Source organism: Xyrauchen texanus, chromosome 4 (genome assembly GCF_025860055.1).
Source record: "Xyrauchen texanus isolate HMW12.3.18 chromosome 4, RBS_HiC_50CHRs, whole genome shotgun sequence".
NCBI classification, from domain to species: domain Eukaryota; kingdom Metazoa; phylum Chordata; class Actinopteri; order Cypriniformes; family Catostomidae; genus Xyrauchen; species Xyrauchen texanus.
Window position 1 is genome coordinate 29,436,203 of NC_068279.1, and position 19,806 is coordinate 29,456,008.

Consider the following 19,806-nt stretch of genomic DNA (forward strand, 5'->3'; position numbering starts at 1 on the left):
GGGCCGGGCCGGGTGTGCGGTCGTGATTCCGCACAAACGGCCCCTAATCAGGTTAATCTGCCCTCGAGAGGGATAAAGGCCGACCAAAGACGGTAGTGCGACAGAGAGTGAGATTTATGGGCAGCTGTCCGACACCTGTGTGTGTGTTTGTCTTTTTGGTTGTTTTATATTAAACTATTATTTATATTGTCAAGTCGGTTCTCGGTTCTCAATTAATCCCTTTAAAATGTGTTTTTTTTAATCCAATAACAAAATATTTTGCACCCCATTTACCATATTTACTATATTTAGCGTTGACCATTTGTGATTGGATCATCCGAAACGCGTCTTATTACCAGCTATAAACATGGTCTAAAATTACTGCTACCAGAGCTAGTTAATGCTAGAACACCCTTATTAGTTTCCCCAGTAAGACCCAAGGAAAAAAGTAGATTGACAGACATGCTTTCAAAAAAGTTGCTGCGGTAAATATCAAGATACAGGAGATGGTGTTCCAAATCAATGTTTATTCTGTAGGAGGTGCAAATAAAGTGTTTAAAAGTGAGCATAATACCAAGGTTACATAAAAAAAAAGAAAAACATTCTAAAACAAAACCGGTTTCAAGTACCAGAAAGTACCTACTCTCCTCCCCAAACATTGGAGGCCGAAGTTTCCTTTTCCTAGCACTCAAGCAGCGCTAGAATAACCTTGTCTAATGTGCTCCAAACACATATCGTTCATCCTGGTTTTCCCTTTATCACAACATTTACCGGCCATTTCCAATTGGACCATGCCATTTTTTTTAATTAAATTAAACCTCACCTCCCCATTCTAAAATACAATATAATTTAATAAATACATAAGAACAAGCAATAAATTGGAGTTAAAACACCAATGTCTACAAATAATTGGACAGATAAAAACATTTGCACAGTAAAAAAAATTACAAAACTATTAATGTCTATTGAACACATTAAAATCCCATGATGGAGACTTTGCATGCTCTCCATATCAGACAACAATTACATATTACAAAATATTTCAGCCAATTGTGAAAACTGTATTTTCTAAAGAAAACTAAACTAACAAACTAAACAAATGTATTTGCAGTAATTAAAATATATTAATATTATGTGGATTACTATAATACGGAAGAGGATTAGGGCCAAGCAATAATAAAAAAAAATAAAGCCATCTCGAGATTAAAGTCATTATAATGCGAGATTAAACTAGTTAAATTTCGAGAAAAAAGTCGAAATACAATCTTGAGAATAAACTCATTAAATATCGAGAATAAAGTCGTTGTGTTTCGAGAAAAAACTCGTTAAGTTTAATCTGAATAAAGTGGTGGTGGCGTAGTGGCTAAAGCACAGGGCTGTTAATCAGAAGGTCACAGGTTCTAACCTCACGGCCACCACCATTGTGTCCTTGAGCAAGGCACTTAACTCCAGGTTGCTCAGGGGGGATTGTCCCTGTAATAATTGCACTGTAAGTCGCTTTGGATAAAAGTGTCTGCCAAATGCATAAATGTAAATGTATGTAATGTAATCTCGCATTATAATGACTTTATTCTCGATATTTAATGAGTTTATTCTCAAGATTGTATTTCGACTTTTTTCTCGAACCTAGACGTTCCCCGTCTGTCGCTCACGTCGACGTTGTGTCGAAGAAGCGACACTAGGGGTCCAATTCAAATCACGCCATGCACTGAGCAGTGTACGTGTACTGCTGACACAAGAGCGGGCAGGTATTTTACGTGCAAAGGTGACCAGTTGTGTCAGACTGCACGTACCCTTCCCCAATGCCCCATAAAAAGTTGTCGGAATCCTTTTGGTTACCCTAAGCAGGGGAACAAGGCGATGCTTGCCAACCTGTGAACCTATGCGAGAGCCAAACAGCTGGAGACCTTACACGCATCGTGGGAAGGGGGTCTTACCCAGTTTCCTATTATTTCAGGGGGAAAAGACCCTGCGGAGACCACACCTGCCCAGGGACGGGAAGGTAAAGTGGCGAATACATCACATGGGCCATTCAGGTCACATGTGGAAACATGGCGCATTGGTAGATCCAGCCTCAAGGAGGGGGGAGTTGTTACAGCACGGCGACCGGAGGGCAGCTGGCTCAACCCTGAGATTGTAAAATCTTGCAAAGGTATTAGGTGTTGCCCAACCCGCTGCTATACATATGTCTGCCAGGGAGGTGCCCCTGGCCAGTGGGTACCGCAGGGGGTGCGGCAAATGAAATAAATTCAACAAAAGATTCTCCTCCCGGCCCTCCACCGGGGGACGGGGCGGTCTGCTTATCCACTCCGGAGCTAACGTCTTGGTCCCTGGGTCGATCGTCTCAGGAGCGCCTGGGAGCCTTACGGGTCCTCGAGGGAGTCCGTGAGATGGGGGGCGTCGACTTCCTGCGGGGTGCTCAACACGTGGGCTGAGAGCTGGGCCCGGGTTGAGGCGGAGCAGGGAGGATGCCCTCGTTGAGCAGATGGGGCATGGCCCATGGCGGCAGGTTGCGGCGGGGCAGGATATGCGAGATTGCCTCCATCTGTTTCTTCACCGCGGAGAACTGCTGGGCAAAGTCGAAGAGGCCTAACTGGGAGACAGGGGCGTTGAGGAAGCACACTTTGTCGGTCTCACGCATCTTGACCAAGTTCAGCCAGAGATGACATTCCTGGACCACGAGTGTGGCCATTGCCTGCCCGAGTGACTGTGCTGTGACCATCGTTGCTCAGAGGGCGAGGTCGGTCACGGAGCGCAGTTCCTGCAGCACGTCGGGATCAGGGCTACCCCGTGCAGATCTTTCAATGCCTTGGCCTGGTGGACTTGCAGGAGGGCCATGGCATGCAGGGCGGAAGCGGCGTGTCCGGCAGCGTTGTAGGCTTTGGCTGTCAGTGACGATGTTGTCCTACAGGCCTTGGAGGGGAGTACAGGGCGACCCCGCCAGGTGGTAGGGTTCTCGGGACACAGGTGGAGCGCAACAGCCCTATCGACATGAGGAATCGCCGTGTACCCGTGGGCCACTCTGCCGTCGAGGGTAGCAAGAGCGGATGAGCGAATGGCTTTGTGATGTGTGGAGATGGGTGCCCTCCATGCAGATGTCAGCTCATCATGCACTTACGGGAAAAACAGAACTGGGGGGGGGCGCAGCTGTGAACGGCGCGGAGCCCCCAGGAACCAGTCATCCAACCGCGATGGCTGTGGGGAGGACGGAGGGTTCCAGTCCAGCCCCATGCTGGCGGCAGCCCGGGCAAGCATATCGGACATCTGCGCGTCAGCCTCAGCCTGGGCATGCTGGCCCGAGGCGGCAGCCCAGGGGAGTCATCAGAGTCAGACACCACGCTCTCCGATGCAGGGCAAGCTTCCACCTCGAGCTCTACAGGATAGGCAGGCTGGCTGTAAGGCGAGTCGCTGTTGCCTCGAGTACGGACGGGAGTCAATGTAATGCAAATACTGTCTGCCTAATTCCCATTGGCCTTTTTTCATAGATCAGAGGCATATTCGGCACTCAAGAGAGACCCCTAATGTCACTTCTTCGACACAACGTCGAAGTGAGCGACAGACGAGGAACTGGCAGTTATAACAGAATGCACTGGGCGGCACTGTTGAGTGTGGACACAAGTTGATCACATTTGTTTAGCAAACAGTTCTGTCAGTACGTTCAGAGGGACACAAAAAATGTGGGTTTAAATGTACTGGAACGATTATAGTTTACTGAGCTTGTTTTTCTCAGCAAAAACATGACATGACTACTATATGCAGAGTGTTTATACTCATCCTGTATGTTTACTGCGTCAGTCTACTTCATTAGCGGTTTCTTTTTCTTCGCTTTGAGTGAGCTTAAACGCTTTCATTCCATTCTTTTTTTTTGTTTTCACGCGTTGCTGGTTTAACTATTTTTTTATATTTGTTTTTATATTTGAGAAAATACATTTATGCGTGGTTTAAAAAAAATAATAATTTAAGTAATTGACATAAGGCCATATAACCCATACTAAACATTTGTACACAACACTTTTGAGAACTGGATCTTGTAGCCTAGAGTTTTTGCTACAAGATGATGTGAAAACCATCCTGATCACTCATTCATACAAAACAATATAGTAATTTAACTTTTGTAAGACATGTAAGGCTTGAATGATCACAAATATTTATGTGATTCACACCTGAGAAGACAAAGACCCCACCCCTTGGCCTATCACAGAGGAATGTGACAGAAAGAGAATGAATGTGAGGAGACTTAATAATCAAAGTTTTAGGTTAAAAGAAGAAATTTGACTACACATTTTCTTTACAAAAAAGACTTTACTTAATTTTAGACCTGCACTACTGTTTAAAAGAAGCCTCTTCTGCGCACCAAGGCTGCATTTATTTGATCCAAAATACAGTAAAAACAGTGGTATTTTGAATTTTTTTCAAATAGAACAGTTTTCTATTTGAATATAATGTAAAATGCAATTTGTGATCACAGCTGAATTTTCAGCATCATTACTGCAGTCTTCAGTGTCACATGGTCCTTCAGAAATCATTATAATATGCTGATTTTTCTAATATGGGCGTATTTACACATATTTGCAAGCACAAGCTTCATTGATGATAATGAGGCAGCATAAACACCAGTTAAAATATAATCTAAACATTCATATTATTTTTATACCATATTACATATCATATTTATATCATACAGCATACAACCGAAATACCTGCTTTAGCTGAAACAACATTTAAATTTAACTAAAACTTGCTTATTACGACATTTCAAATTTCAATATTCTGAATCCTGGCTGGCAAGTCTGGAAACAGTCCCACTACTAAAATATGTACATATTTATATAAAATAGCATGTCAACTAATGAAAACTAAATTACTTACTCGTCCGAAATTGCATCCTTGGCTGGATCAAGTCTCTCTTCAAAATACAAATGTTCATCGGAGTCCCGCTCTTCTTCTGAGGAAAATATTAACTCTTCGTCACTAAACAGGAGTTTCCACACTTGTGTTTTGTGCTATCTTTCAAACGCACAGAAAAGTGAATGTACTTTGTTTTTAAGTCGGGCGTTTACCATTTGCATTAATCGCCTCAGTACATTACCATATGAATAGCGCCCTCTGCCCGTGTGTGTGATCACTTTAGGGATAATTAGCTGAGCCAGGTAAAATGTTTGTTTTACATTTTAATTGTTTTATTTAAATACATTTTAAGCTTTCTTTAGACATATGTTTCATGTTTGTGTTATAAGTATTTTCGGAGTTTCATTTCATTTCATTTTTGTGACGTGTTTCAGAAATATGCTCGCGCACACGGAGACTACTGAAAGCGCACCCTTTTTATTTTCTTTATTTTATAAAAGCACAAGGTTTTGTTGTTATTGTGAGGGTACACACATAAAAGTAGATATAGTCTCTAATGATGTCTTACACTTATCTGTATGCCCCAAAATGGAGTATTTGAAGTTGTTTCTGCTGTAATGACGAAAAAATCCAGCAGGACGCGCCAGCGTGTCCATTGACCCCAGAGGGTTAATTACCGTCATTTAAATAATGGAATATAATTTTTTTATGAGCTTAAATATTCGAATACCAAATTATTAATGAATGACAATCCCTAATAAACACTAGATGAATCTGATTCCCAAAAAATAATAGGGACATGATAACAGAAATGAAGATTATAAATTTATTTTCAATACACTGGTCACCATTTTAAGTTGGAATGTATGAAACAATTACATTAAAATCAGTTTATGTGTAGGGTCTAAACTTCCCTTAATGCCAACAGGGTGTTATTGTTGTGCATAAAACATGTTCAAAACAATGCAAGGAATTCAAAAAATAAAATGCAGAATAAGTAGGATCACTTGGCACATCATGTCCTGCAGAATAGCGTTAGATCAGGCATGGGAAAAGTGGTTTGGTACAGGGGCTACATCACGCTTAAATATTTCACCCAAAAATAAAAATGTTCTCATAATTTTTAGAAGAATATCTCAGCTCTTTTGGTCCATACAATGAAAGTGAATCAGTGCAAAAATATTGAAGCTCATAAAATCACATAAATAGGCATAAAAGTAGTCTAATCCATGTGATTCCAATGGTTTAATCCATGTCTTCAGAAGTGATATGATAGATGTAGTGAGAAACAGATCAATATTTAATTCCTTTTTTACTATGAATTCTCCTCCTTGCTTAGTTAATCTACCACTTTAAATTTCACATTGTTCTCTTGTGTTTTTGGCGATTCACTTTCTTCATGCATATCGCCACCTACTGGGCAGAGAGAATAATTTATAGCAAAACTTACTTAAATATTGATCGGTTTCTCACCAACACTTGTCATATCAATTCTGAAGTCATGGATTAAACCACTGGAGTTGAATACATTACTTTTATGCAGCTTGTATGTGCTTTTTTGAGCTTGAAATTTCTGGTCACCATTTACTTGCATTGTATGGGCCACAGAGCTTAAATATTCTTCTAAAAATCTTAATTTGTGTGCTGACTAAAGAAAGTCATGCACATCTGGGATGGCATGAGTGTGAGTAAATGATGAGAGAATGATCTGCCTGAAGTATTGCTGTACAAATGTTGAATCTTTATAAAGGCTATGCATAATTATAAATAATTGTATCATCTCTACATTCCTGATAATTTATTATACCAATTAACACTCTCTCTACATCTGGGGTCGGTATTATTAAACAAACAATATTTAAAAAAATATTATTATTTAAAATGTCACTGAATTATTCTATTACATTTAAAGCTTCTCAAGATATTCATCCAAGTGGTTTTCTCATTTCCTTGTTATTATCGTTTGATTATTAACCTTTATATGACATAGCCATGTACACTTCAAGTCCAATATTTTGATACAAATACGCTTTTTGTCCCACTGTTGAAAGTTCACTTTAGACATTACATTAAATCCTCACCAAGAATTATGTAGTGTGTTTGATCATTTTGGCGCGAACCCGCATTCGCGAGAACACGCACAAACATTAACTGCCTATCAATCAAACAGTGCGCAGTTACAGATGTCAGGAAATAAAAAAGTCAATCTTTTATATCTCATCTAGATTCTAGCTCAACCAACCAGTTGCTATCACGATCATTGTAATGAACACCTCTGTTCTAGACGTAGAACACAGGCTAAATATAGAAAACTAGCTACTCAAAAGTTTGATCAAGAACATTTCTCTTTTTTCTGATAAACATGTAGATCATTTTATTGCCAAGCCCTATTGATAACATTGCATTAATCTCTCACAGCAGCCCAATAATCTCAGCGATAGATAGTTAAATTACAGGCTACGTTATAGACACAGAATAAGCAGACATATTAACTTTACCTTGATATGTTTCTTCAAATCAGAGGCAGGATTAATGATTATATATGGAGTGAGCAAGTTAAACACATGATACGATCAAGCAATTGGCCTTTTTCACTGCGAAAATCCCTTTCAATTGATGTTCAGGTGTTGAACTGTGCTTGAGGCATTCTCCACATTTGCTGCCAGATCTGCAGCTGCTGTTCAAGTTTTTTATGTGTGATTTGATGGGAGTCACGAGACTCTCGTAGCCAATCATGTTGATGGATACAAATAAATTCAGGACAGGGAAGTAGGGAACACAGATGTTGGAAAAAAAAGTGCAGTAAAAGTACAGTTACAACACTTGTACTGTAACTGTACTCAATTAAATGTAAAAGTATACAATTTTTAAACTACTTTAAAAAAAGTACAATTCTTGAGGAAAAAGTAGTTAATTACAGTAATGTGAGTATTTTTAATTTGTTACTTTATACCCCTGATCACATGACACTAACACATTACTATAAAAGAGGAACTTCCAAAATAAAAGACACCAAACATGAAAAAAAACAACAAAAAAAAACACATTTAAACATGACATTGAGGTTGGCTGTTTATACTGTCTACCGATGAGGTGGTCTCGAGCTGGATTCCATTAACCTGGATCTGAGTTATGGAAAGACCCAAGCTGTCTGATGTGATCCAGACTGAAATGATGGACATTTAATGAGTTAAGATGAAACACTATACCCTGGAGATGTGGACAGAGAAGCAGCCTAGACAGACTGTTTCAACATCTCTCATAATGTTTTGCAAGCCAAGATAACAGGTCCAATGAGGAGCAGATTATTTGGATGAGATTCACATTTAGCCACACACATGTCTTGCATGAAAGTGCCCTGCAACATAATGTTGTACGATATGAATAGTGTGTCTGAATGGGGTTTATTGCATTATTGACAAGCTTACCAAACACTATTCCACTTATTACACGGATACTTATGAAATAAGTAAATAAAAGGACATGAAATAATGATGAGTTACATTTATATTGTGGAAAGAAGACTACAGCATATTATGAAACTTGTACGGTGTAGGAGATTGTTTGCTAGGCATTCATATTAGTCAAAAATGCAGCTTAGAGGTCATTATTAAAAATATTTGACCTCAGAATGCCACTATTGAACAATCAGCATCAAGTATTCCAGAGAACTGTGTAATAAGTATCTTAATGCTTCTGTTTCAATCACAGACAAAACTTTTCTGAACAATTTTTTTATATGAAATTAACTTTTGACTTCCTGAAAGGGCCACTGGCCAATAGGTGGCAGAAGACGTCAGTATGATGATGGATGGGATAGGGACATGAGTTTTGCTAAAATTTGATGTGAACTAAGCAGGCCCTCCCCGAATCTGCGCTTGCAGAACTACCTAGATTTCCACAGAATTCAAACCCTATTCATTCATTTAGAAAGCTCTACATATTAATGACCATTCCATGTTCATTTATTAAGTATTTTGCCTAATTTTATTATGCTTTTGGTTACCAAGAAAAGTGTAGATCTCACTGATCCATTTAACACATTTGACCATGTTCGGAATCAATTATTTTATTATGTGGGAAGAGTGATACGTGAGACATTAAACTAGCTATGTAGGATATTATTTGCCTGGGACAACAGTCAGTTCAGTTAAGCTTTCTTTATACAAAATAAAATTATAAAATAACTCCAGAATGCAATGATCAACCAATCAGAATTTCAGTATTCCAGAGAGCAGAGTAATATAACAAACAACTACCATGGCAAACTAAAGACATTCTCATCAATTTACAGAACTAAAAAAGAACCACATGAGACCTGAACTGGCATTATTTGAGCTAAATATTTGAGTCGACAACCTAGAGGCCTGGGGGTAGCCCAAAAACATTGTGTAATTCCTGAAAAAACCTGGTGTTTCCGCTATGAAGAAATACTTTGAGTTGAGAGTGGTGAGTGAATTTAGACACTCATTCTCTCCCAGTGGGCCGCTGTGGCAGGAGCCTTGTTTAGCACGCAAGTGTCTGTAAATTCTGTCTCTCGCTTCTTTTCATTGATCCTCTTTTTTCACTCTGTTTGTTGCTCCTTTCCTGTTTGTCTCACTATTTCTCTCTCATTGCAACTCAACAAGGAGGGTTTAATCAACATTTAGTTTCCTATTTCTTTGAAACAGATATAATGAAATTAAGCTGACATGTCTGTGTTGTTTAGTGTAACATGCCTCTGAACTGAATAAACTTTGTGTGGCAGGACGGAGGGCGGGGCCGGGTCGTGATCCTACACACCCGGTACCGTATTAGGCTAATTATGCCTCCATGAGGGATAAAGGTCGACTGCAGGGGATCGTGCGGGAGAGAGAGATCGTTTACGGACATGTCCGTCATGTGTGTGTTTATGTTGTCTTTTAAGTTTATCATTAAACTATTATTTATATTGAAAAGCCGGTTCTCACCTCCTCCTTTCCATTGATCACTTTACACTGGTGCTGAAAACCCGGGAAGGAGGAGGGATACGCCGTAGTAGAGTTCTTGCCACTACCGTCCACCCCAACGGAGCAGCCTCGGCCATCTGCCGGGGGACGAGGAGCCCAGCCGCCTGAAAGAGGACAATGGCCGCCGACCGCGAGGGGAGAAGGGGCTCCTAACCGACCGCCTGGAGCGGTCAGGGCCGCTGCCAGGGGCGCAGGAGTCGCCTACCGGCCGCTGAAACACAGCAGAGTTTAAGACCACCGACCGCGAGCGGGGAGGGGCTCCTAACCGACCGCCAGGAGTGGGAGAACCGCTGCCAGGGGCGAGGGAGACCCCTTCTGTTCCCCGAGAACGCGGCGGGGCGTTCCGTCCACCAGGGGCTGGAGGACTGCCTCTGATCCGCCCGGAGAGGCACAGCTGTCATCCGATAGAGGGTGGAGGAGTGGCTGAGGAACAAGCTGTGGCGTATCGGAGAACTGGCGAGTAAGAGTTTTTTTTTTTTTTTTCATCTCTCTCTCCTCTCTCTCTCTCACTGTCGCTCTGCGTTGGCCTTTTCCCTCTTTTAAATTTTACAGTGTTTTTTTGGTGGGTACTATACTGTTACAGGAAGTACCCCCCCCCCATTTTAATTATTTCTGTTTCCCTCCCCTTGTCCCCTCCCTCGTCCAGGTAGATGGGGATGACCTGCCGGCAGACTAGACTTAATGCATGCCCTCCACCAGGGAAAGAGTGGGGGGGGATGTGGCAGGGCGGAGGGCGGGGCCGGGTCGTGATCTTACACACCCAGTCCTGTATTAGGCTAATTAAGCCTCAGTGAGGGATAAAGGTCGACTGCAGGGGATCGTGCACGAGAGAGAGATCGTTTACGGACATGTCCGTCATGTGTGTGTTTATGTTGTCTTTTAAGTTTATCATTAAACTATTATTTATATTGAAAAGCCGGTTCTCGCCTCCTCCTTTCCATTGATCACTTTACACTTTTTTTGGGCTTGTTTGTAAGTAAATTATGATGACACAGATGTTAAAAATGTATATGTATTAATTGTAATAATTAAGGATAATTTTCTTCTTAAAATGTAATGGAAAAACATTTAGCAAATGACCATACTGCCATTTTCAATCTCCCTGGGAGATTTGTGTACTGTTCTTTCACCCTAGTTTAGCCTGACGAGTCAAACAAAAATCCTCTCTTCCTGTGCGTAGAAACATTATTTAATGCAAATATTTTACAGCTTTCTTTTAAAAACTTTTTACAAGTTTTTGTTTGTTTTGAGACTTCAAGTCAAGATTGCTTCACTTGTGATTACAGAAATAATGCTTGGTGATGGTTTTATTAGATTTATTTTAGATGATTCAAATCAGCCTAGTGATTAGTAAGTGAGTGTCAGGAATTTGTTTTATTGCTGAACAACAGTGGCACTGTAACAGCATTATGCAATTTAAATTATAGACTGCCGCTAAGAGGAAACATTATGAGAAAAATGTATTATACTGTATGATCTGTTTCTTGAAATCTTCAAGGAGATACTCATGAATATTTAGGTGTAGAAACTAACACTTGTGCACAACATGTGAGAGCAGTTAGCTCACAGTTACCCAGGTTTTAATCTGGCTATGGTCATGTCCTTGTCCCATTCCATCCCTCTCTCTCCTGCCTCTACTGTCTTATAAGTACATTTTAAAAGGCCCCAAAAAATAAAAAATAATACAATAATAATAATTAAAAAAAAGAAAATTCTGTCATAAAGACTGTGGTGAGTGCTTCAATATCTAATATCTAAAAGTATAATAAAAGAAGTTCATGTGGCTTGTGCCTAATATTGCAAGTCTTCTGAAGGCACATAATATTTCAGTAAAAATAGTTTTTCAGTAAAAACAAATTTCAGTAAAAATTTGATGTCTGTTGAACGTCCATGAGTGCATGAGAGAAGCTTGTTCAGTGACATGCCTGTCCATGTGAGTACTGACTTTGTTTAGTGCTAAAACAACTAAACAAGTGCTCACACAAGCCACTGTGAACAAGCTTGTCTCATAGAGGTTGTGCCACACTGAACAGATGTCAAGATATTTACTGATAAATTAATACAATTCAAGAATATGAAACTAAAGTTGCATGGTTTTCCTTTTTAATCTTTAAAGCGAGGCACAATCCATTGAATTTGTATTGAAAATATGGACCCAGATATTCATTAAATCATCTGTCATGTACCTCTTAAGAAAGTCAGGTGACACTGACATAGTTTTTTGAACTACTCCTTAACCTAAAAAAATGCAAATATTGCTTATTTACACGAATAAGGGCTCACATTGTAAGTTACAATTGTTTCCTTCTTTGTAGGAGCCGAGACCATAAAGAAGTACTGGTGCCGATATTACCAAGGATCCCAAGCTGTGGTGTTTGTACTCAACAGTGCTACGTCAGATGAGGAGATGGAGGCATCCCGATCTGAGCTCCACTTGGCCCTGCAGCATCCTCAGCTCTGCACTCTTCCTTTCCTCGTTCTCGCCAACCACCAGGTTTCACCAGCTGCACGCTCTGTACCGGAGGTATGGTAACTTTCCACACCAAATATAGCTCTAAAGGCCACGTCTGGCCCTTAACACCCATCCTTCTCTGTGATCCACCGCTGTTGAGGGTTGCTAGCCTCTGTTTGTACACACTCTCTGAAGTGTTTGGACGATGGGAAGAGTGCATTTTGGAGGTCGTCCTGTTGCCACGCAATGAGAGCTGTTGTTTATGGGTCAGTCTTGGGAGATGACTGACCAGGGTGCAGACACTGTTGGAATAGGATGCTGTGGGGAGCTCCCCCTCCCTACCGTATCCCATAGCCAGAGCCGACGATGTAAACATGCTGTGACGTGGGCCATCTGACTAATAGTCTCTTTCCACATGCTGAGAAAACCCGGTAGATGTTGTTCTGCTCAATACAGAAGAAGTTAACTGAGCTGCAGCAGGCACTTGAAGTTGTGTATGTATGTATTAAATCCAGAGACAGACGTAATTATGACAATCTGGTACTCTTAGTTACGCATCTAAGACAGGAAAGCATCAATCTATTTTCATTCCTTGCATACATACACTATACAGCTTAAATACAATAGGTTAAATGCATTTGATCTTTTTAAATATTACAACTATTGTTAATTTTGAGATTCAAGTGGTCTGGGCTACTTTTGAATCTATTAGGAATGTACAATATACAGTATATAATGGCTCTGGGGAGCAACTGGCAAGATGTACAAAACTTTCATTATCAAGATGAAGGTGCACAGCCTCGTTTTATTCTTTTTATTTGATTTTATAATTTTTTTTGATGATTAGAGTATTTATTCAAGAAAGTAAATTGTGACAGGTACCTGACATTATTATTAATGCTTCATAAAGGTCCTTTCCTTAAAGGGGTCATGCCATGTGGAATCAAATGTTCCTTTAAAAACATACTGCATGTTTCATAACTCAAAAGATCCTCATCAATGCAAAAATAATATTTGTTCGAACCAAGTTGCCAAAATGACTTGATCTCTGCTTTATACATATTGTGATGTCACAGTGGTAAACATTTGAATCTGACCACCTCCACAACAACACTTCAATGCCTTCTTTACCTTGTCACTTCAATAGCCCTACCCTGTAGTGGTGAGCAGTGAGATGGCAAGGAGAGAGCAGATCAGTCAAGAGCAGAGAGCCAATCATAATAGTGGCATGTACTGTCTTAAGTCTTAAAGTAGAAGCAGCACCAAAATGGAGTGTTTCTGACAGAAGGTCAGAATGACGGTTGGAAATGATAATGTTTTACAAATATTTGACTTCTTTTTTGTGTATGTGTGCAACATACACAAAACAAGTGAACCTCAAGGAATATATATATATATATAAAAATGCATGTCATGACCCTTTTCTAATGTTTAGTTTAAGAGTGATGTGGTATCAGAAAAAAAAATGTATGCATTTTTTAAAAGTTAAAACATAAAAAAGTTAGGTAATCATCTTCCACACAGGACACACTGCTCCTTAGTCCATCATGAACATGTGGGTGCAAATGTTATCAACCTAAGTACTCAAGCCTCTGATCAGATGTAGAACACGGATTGAGCTGAAGAGGTCACGGCAAGTAGATCCTTCTACTGTTGACTCCTCTTATCTGGTCAAGTCAAAGAGACAATCGTAATTCTAGCATTTTGCAGTTCTCATAATACATTTGTGCATGTGTGCGAGGGAGGGAGAGAGAGAGAGAGAGAGAGAGAGAGAAATGTTTTAGGACATTTTTATTTAGGTTACACACAAGGATATTATGCTATAAATATGGGTTATGAGGACACCCCTAGTGTCCCTGTAATTGAAATGGCTTTAAAATATATGTTTTTTTTTAATGTAAAAATGCCGAAAGGTTTCTGTGAGGGTTTGGTTTAGGGGTAGGTGTAGAGTTAGGGGATAGAATATATAGTTTGTACAGTATAAAAATCATTATGTCTATGGAGAGTCCTCATAATGATAGGAGTACCAATGTATGTGTGTGTGTGTGTGTGTGTGTGTGTGTGTGTGTGTGTGTGTGTGTGTGTGTGTGTGTGTGTTTAAACAGATCTCCTTTTGTAAGCAGTTTGGCATTTTACTGCCAATTACACATTGATGAAGACACATCATGACAATGGCCCAGCACACTGCAATTCAACTTACTGTACATATTGTGCACATACGTATTCATATACATGAAAATATATCAGAAAGTGTTCATAAACTCTTTTTTTATGTAATATTTTAAGTTTCCACCAGTCTGGTGTTTTCCTTCGCGCTATACAGGAAACTAAAGCTTCTGTGTGCTAATTCTGATAACTAAGTAAAAGTAAGAGCATTTGCTCATTGTTGTCGCTTGTGAAAGTAACACCTGCCCTTCTCCAGTGTGGTTCTGTTCAGTGTGGGATGTTTTGGCTAGCCACACTTTCCATTTATGTTTCACCTAGAATACTCTTTCGACATGTATTGTTGTTGTACTATTGAGAAAACTGGCAATGAGATAAGGAGGCTCAAAAGTATTTCAGACAAGCCTCTTGCCAACTCTCGACAACAGGAGTTTTTAGAATGCTTAGGTCCTGACAATGAAAATTTGTATTGCACAATACTCCAGTAATCATTGTTGCATGATCAGGGTCGCATTAATTCACGGCATGCATGAGCTCAAGCTTAAGGGCCCACAACTCCACCAGCCGTGTCAGGGCCCCATTCTCCAGGGCCCTATTACCAGCGAGTGTCTGCCACCCTTTTCTCCCTGTTGACATTAGCTGGAAGATTACATCTAAATGCGTTCAGTGGGAGATGCTGATATAGATATGGAAGACATGTGCAACAATGAGAGCCGTCCGTGTAGCGCATGTTCATAGAATTACAGTCCGTACCCCCTCCCCCCATCTGTTGGACGACTGGCAGGTGGCCCCACGTAATATTGATCCCATGGGCCCTGAGGTACCTTAATGTGCCCCTGTATGTGATGCACATAAGGAAATTCCAAGCATGTGTGTTTGTGTGCTTAGCTTAGAGTATTGCAGGATGTCCTTACAAAAGGGTATATACAAAAGTTAATGTAAAAGACCAACTAACTTATACACAGGTCTGCTTTTTCCATTGATTTGCATAGCCTGTAAGCCTATAGGGCTATGTACCCACCATACAGTTAATACCATGATGTTGAAAAATGGCACGTGCTACATGTCCTGTATGACTTCTGCCCACTTTGGAAATTGTATTTGTGGTTAACTTCGCTCACTTGGTGGCCATCGGAGGGAGATCAAACAGACCCCGCTTTTGTTTACCTCATAAAAATGCTCAGTTGCATCTGATCAACACAAACAAACTACTGGGGAGTTTGCAGTTGAAGTCACAGAGAGCAATTTACCTCTTTTAGCTGTTTGCAAACACTTCCAGAGCCACGTGAGTTTGGTTTAGACGGGCATCGAGTTTTGCCACAGGCCTTTTGCTTGACTGCAGTGCTATCTCATTACATGCGTGTTTGTGTTCTGTAACTTTCATTACATCTCATTACATTTGTGTTCATGGTCTGTAACTTTGACTTGATGCTTGCAAATCAGGAGCATTGAATGGGAAATGGCCTGACTTAGTTTTCATCTGTGTGTGGGGGAAGAGTGCCCTTTAATTGTGCCAGGTAAGAAGTTACAGTCCATGGCATTGATATCTGAGGCTGGTGAAAAAGTCACCATACAAGCCGCATTATACAAAAATAACTTATCTCTGAGGCACACGTGTAAGTATAATATTACAAATGTCTTGATAAAATTACTGTATTAAAAAAAGCTATTTAAGATTTAAGCACTTTATTAATTATATGATTTGAGAGTGAATAACAACTTAAATTTTTTCTGTTCATCACAGGTATTTATCATATGGCTTCAGAAGACTTGGAATATAGTGTTTGATTTAGGGCTGAATGGCTAATCAAAATAAAATCTAAATCGTAATATGACCCAGTGCGATTATCAAACTGCAAGGATTGTGATTTAATTAAATGAACAAATAGTCTGAATGCGCTGGTCGCTGTTCTGTGCTTAATATGCGCAGCTGTTTTGTCTGTAGGGCTTTCTTAAATACATGTAATCGTGTCAGTGTATTATATATGTTATCAGTTCTATCAGTGTGCTTCTGTGCTCGATACACACAAATTCTGTGTATCTGGTGCTCTGAGTGACAGATATGCTATGAGTTCAGCTTGGTTGCGCTGAGCGCATTATAATAAAAGATTTTCAGATTCACTTTAATTGCACATTTGTGTAATTTCACATACGTTTGAGCACTGCAATTTACCATAAAACATTTTAAACAACCCCATTGACACCAGGTTTTTGTGTATAGAAAGGGAGATGAGAGAATTTTACTGCATTAAAAGGCTGTTGTCAGCTTAACTACAAACAACAGAAACGTCTCAATTTGCTGAAAGGAGATCTGTTGGCTGGGAGAAAGCATGTTTTTTGCCCAGTTGACACTGAGGCCCATGTTGTACAAATGGCAGAGTAGTAAATTCTTGTGTTTGCACTGCAGAGCCTCTGATCGTGTTATTTATAGCTAATCATTGAGGTAGTTCAAAATATGCACACCACTCAGCTTCAGTGGAGCGGGTGCTGGATCGATACATTTCGTAAACATGCAGGGAGCGCATCCCTTAGATCTATTGATTCAAACCAGCATGAGAGTCGATGCTTGATAAGATCTGTTTCAGAGATACCGTTTAGAATGGCTTCCTTGCGAGCACCATCTCAGATGTAAAATTAGCTGAAACCTGCCATCTTTCTCCGGAACGAGAGAATAGCAGCTGTAAAACCTTTGTGGGTACCGGAGTTCGGAGCAATTTCTTCGCGCAACTCTGGAGCATGCCATGATGGGACCGTAGATGACAAAATGCCATTAACAGGATAACGGATGTGTTGGCTGCTTAGATTGTGCACAGAGTGTAGAGTAAGATAAGCGTGAAGGGGAGAAGACCCTTTCTTTGAAGGTGTGTGTGAAAACATTCTTTTGAGAACACAACAAATATTTTGTGAAACATCCCATTCCTGACAAACTGCGGCATGGAGTGGGAGTAAAATAGTGTGTGAATGTGTGTGCATCATAAGCGTTTTTGCTCTTTTTTGTGAGAATCATTCTATAAATGAACACAACACACAAAAACACGTGTAACTATGACGAAGAGGAGGGCATGGCCTGGCTAGCACTGAATCAGCTGATTAGTGGGAGCGTGAGATAAAAAGGAGCCAGAGGCGCCAGTTTGTGAGAGAGAGAGAGAGATGCACTAATTACTAACTACTTGGCTGCATTGCATGTGTGTCTGTCTGTGTTTGTTTATGTTTGTTTTAAGTTAAGTTTAACTTATAAGTTTATGTTGACTGTTCAGCCAGTACCCGCCTCCTTCTAGCCCAACCTTTAACCAGTGGTGCCGAAACCCAGGAGGGAGGAGGGATGCACTGTCACAGAGTCCTCAGTGCTGCCATCCGCCAGGAGCACCTAGGGATGGAGGGGTCGCTGCCGGCCACCAAGAGCTGGAGGAACTGCTGCCGTCTGCCGAGTGAGGAGCGAGCTGGCTGGACGGACGACAGTGCATTCGCGAGCCGGCGAGCAAGTTCTTCTCTCTTTCTCCTCTCTCTCTCTCTCTGTGTCTCACCCTTTCCCTCTCCCCACTTCTCCCCTCATCTCTCCCCAGGTTTAAGGGAGGCGGGGTGGACCACCGGCTGACAGAATTGCCGTAAGGGCAGCGTCTCCACTCCACAGATGGGGGTAGTCAGACCGGTGGCGCCCAGGCCTTAATCAGGTGGGGGAGGAGTGTGACAAGGAGGAGGGCGTGGCCGGGCCGTGCATGGCCGGCACTGAATCATCTGATCAGCGTGAGAGCAAGATGCACCAGTTTGAGAGAGAGAGAGAGAGAGAGAATGCACACTGCCGCGTTGCTTGTGTGTCTGTGTTTGTTTATGTTTGTTTTAAGATAAGTTTGACATTAAAACTTTCTGTTCAGCCAGTTCCCTCCTCCTCCTTACCCATCCTTGAACTGTTACAGTAACCTTTCAGCAAACTCCGGCGGGGAGGGAGTGTGAACAGTGTGCGAGCACTTTTCCATTGATTATGTGAATACAACACAGAGAAACCACATATAAGTAACCTCCTGGCAAACTCCGGCAGGGAGGGAGGAGTGAACAGTGTGTAAATGCACGTGCATCACAAGCACATTCCTGCTTTTCATGAGAACATTGTTTATGCGAAGCAATGTACAACCTCATTGCGAACTCCATCTTGAACAGGTGCGACTAGCACATTTCTGTTTTTGTGAGAATATTATGTGAACACAGCACATAGAAAAAATATGTGCAACCTCCCAGCAAACGCCAGTGGGGAGGGAGAATGAACATTGTTTATGTGAACACAGCACATAGAAAAAATATGTGCAACCTCCCGGCAAACGCCAGTGGGGAGGGAGAATGAACATTGTTTATGTGGACAAAACACACAGAAACAGCATATATGTACAGGAGGAGACAACTGTAAACCGAGCTTCTCAACCACTATCGAGAGGACACGAAGCAGCTCTTTATTAGTGCTCCTCACCTTTACTTGCGGAAAGTACAGCAACATCCTCCGCCCACTTATCCATTTCTAATTCTGTGAGGACATGACAGCATCCCCATCGTCAGATACACCAAACATGATAAGGTTGTGCGCTCAGACAGAGGGCCTAAGCTCATCATGCATATATTGTACTGGCGAGGACGCTACATCGGAAGATTGGGGGGCTCGCACGGCTTGTGCCGGCACAAGATCCTGTTTGACTTTATACATCTCAACCTCACGGCCCCGCCGTGCCTCCTCATGTGGTCCCAGTCTGCCTCCATGAGAAACGCTTCAGCGTGGGCATGGCCCAGGCAGCGAATGCAGCTCTCATCTTCATCTGATGGTGGAATGTGCCGCTCGCATACTGAACACTTGCGGAGTTACATCTTGAAATATATTGTGATTTATTAACATATTAATATACATTTATATATAAACGATACAATATCTCCTGCTGGAATGCTGCGGGAAGCAGGTAATGTCTTGCTGAAGCGCTGAACCCATTCACTGAGAAGCGTCTTCGATGGAGAGGCGGAGAGAATCTTCACCTGAACACTGCTGGGGAGCGATGAGTCTTCTCGCTGCAGGCACTGAGTTGTACAGGTGATGAGTTGTCCTGTCTACGTCAACAGAGAAGTTAATGTCCGCCGATGAAGTGTATCTCTACGGCGAAGCAGAGAGGGCTTTCAAGATGAGAAATTATTTTGCTATCTTGAGGAAAGAAAATTCTGAAGAAATTTCAGAACCCGCTTACAGTATGTAGGCCAACTGTGTGCCTAAAGGCGTGGGTGTCATACACCACTGGCAATCATAGGACTGGTGTTATTGTACAAGGGCTTTAACTAGGACATCTGAGAAGTAATTCCCCATAGCATGTGTAAATAATGACAGATTTTTTTGGGGGGGGGGTCAGC

General features: G+C 41.3%; 1 protein-coding gene across 1 annotated transcript in view; it reads left to right on the forward strand.

Annotated features, from left to right (window-relative positions):
* The window catches only part of LOC127634964 (ADP-ribosylation factor-like protein 15), a 187,321-nt gene that overhangs the window by 67,738 nt on the left and 99,777 nt on the right, over window positions 1–19,806 (forward strand). The window contains exon 6 of the mRNA XM_052114748.1: window positions 12,131–12,339. Within this exon, the coding sequence (XP_051970708.1) occupies window positions 12,131–12,339 (209 nt within the window). The remainder of the gene's footprint in view (window positions 1–12,130; window positions 12,340–19,806) is intronic.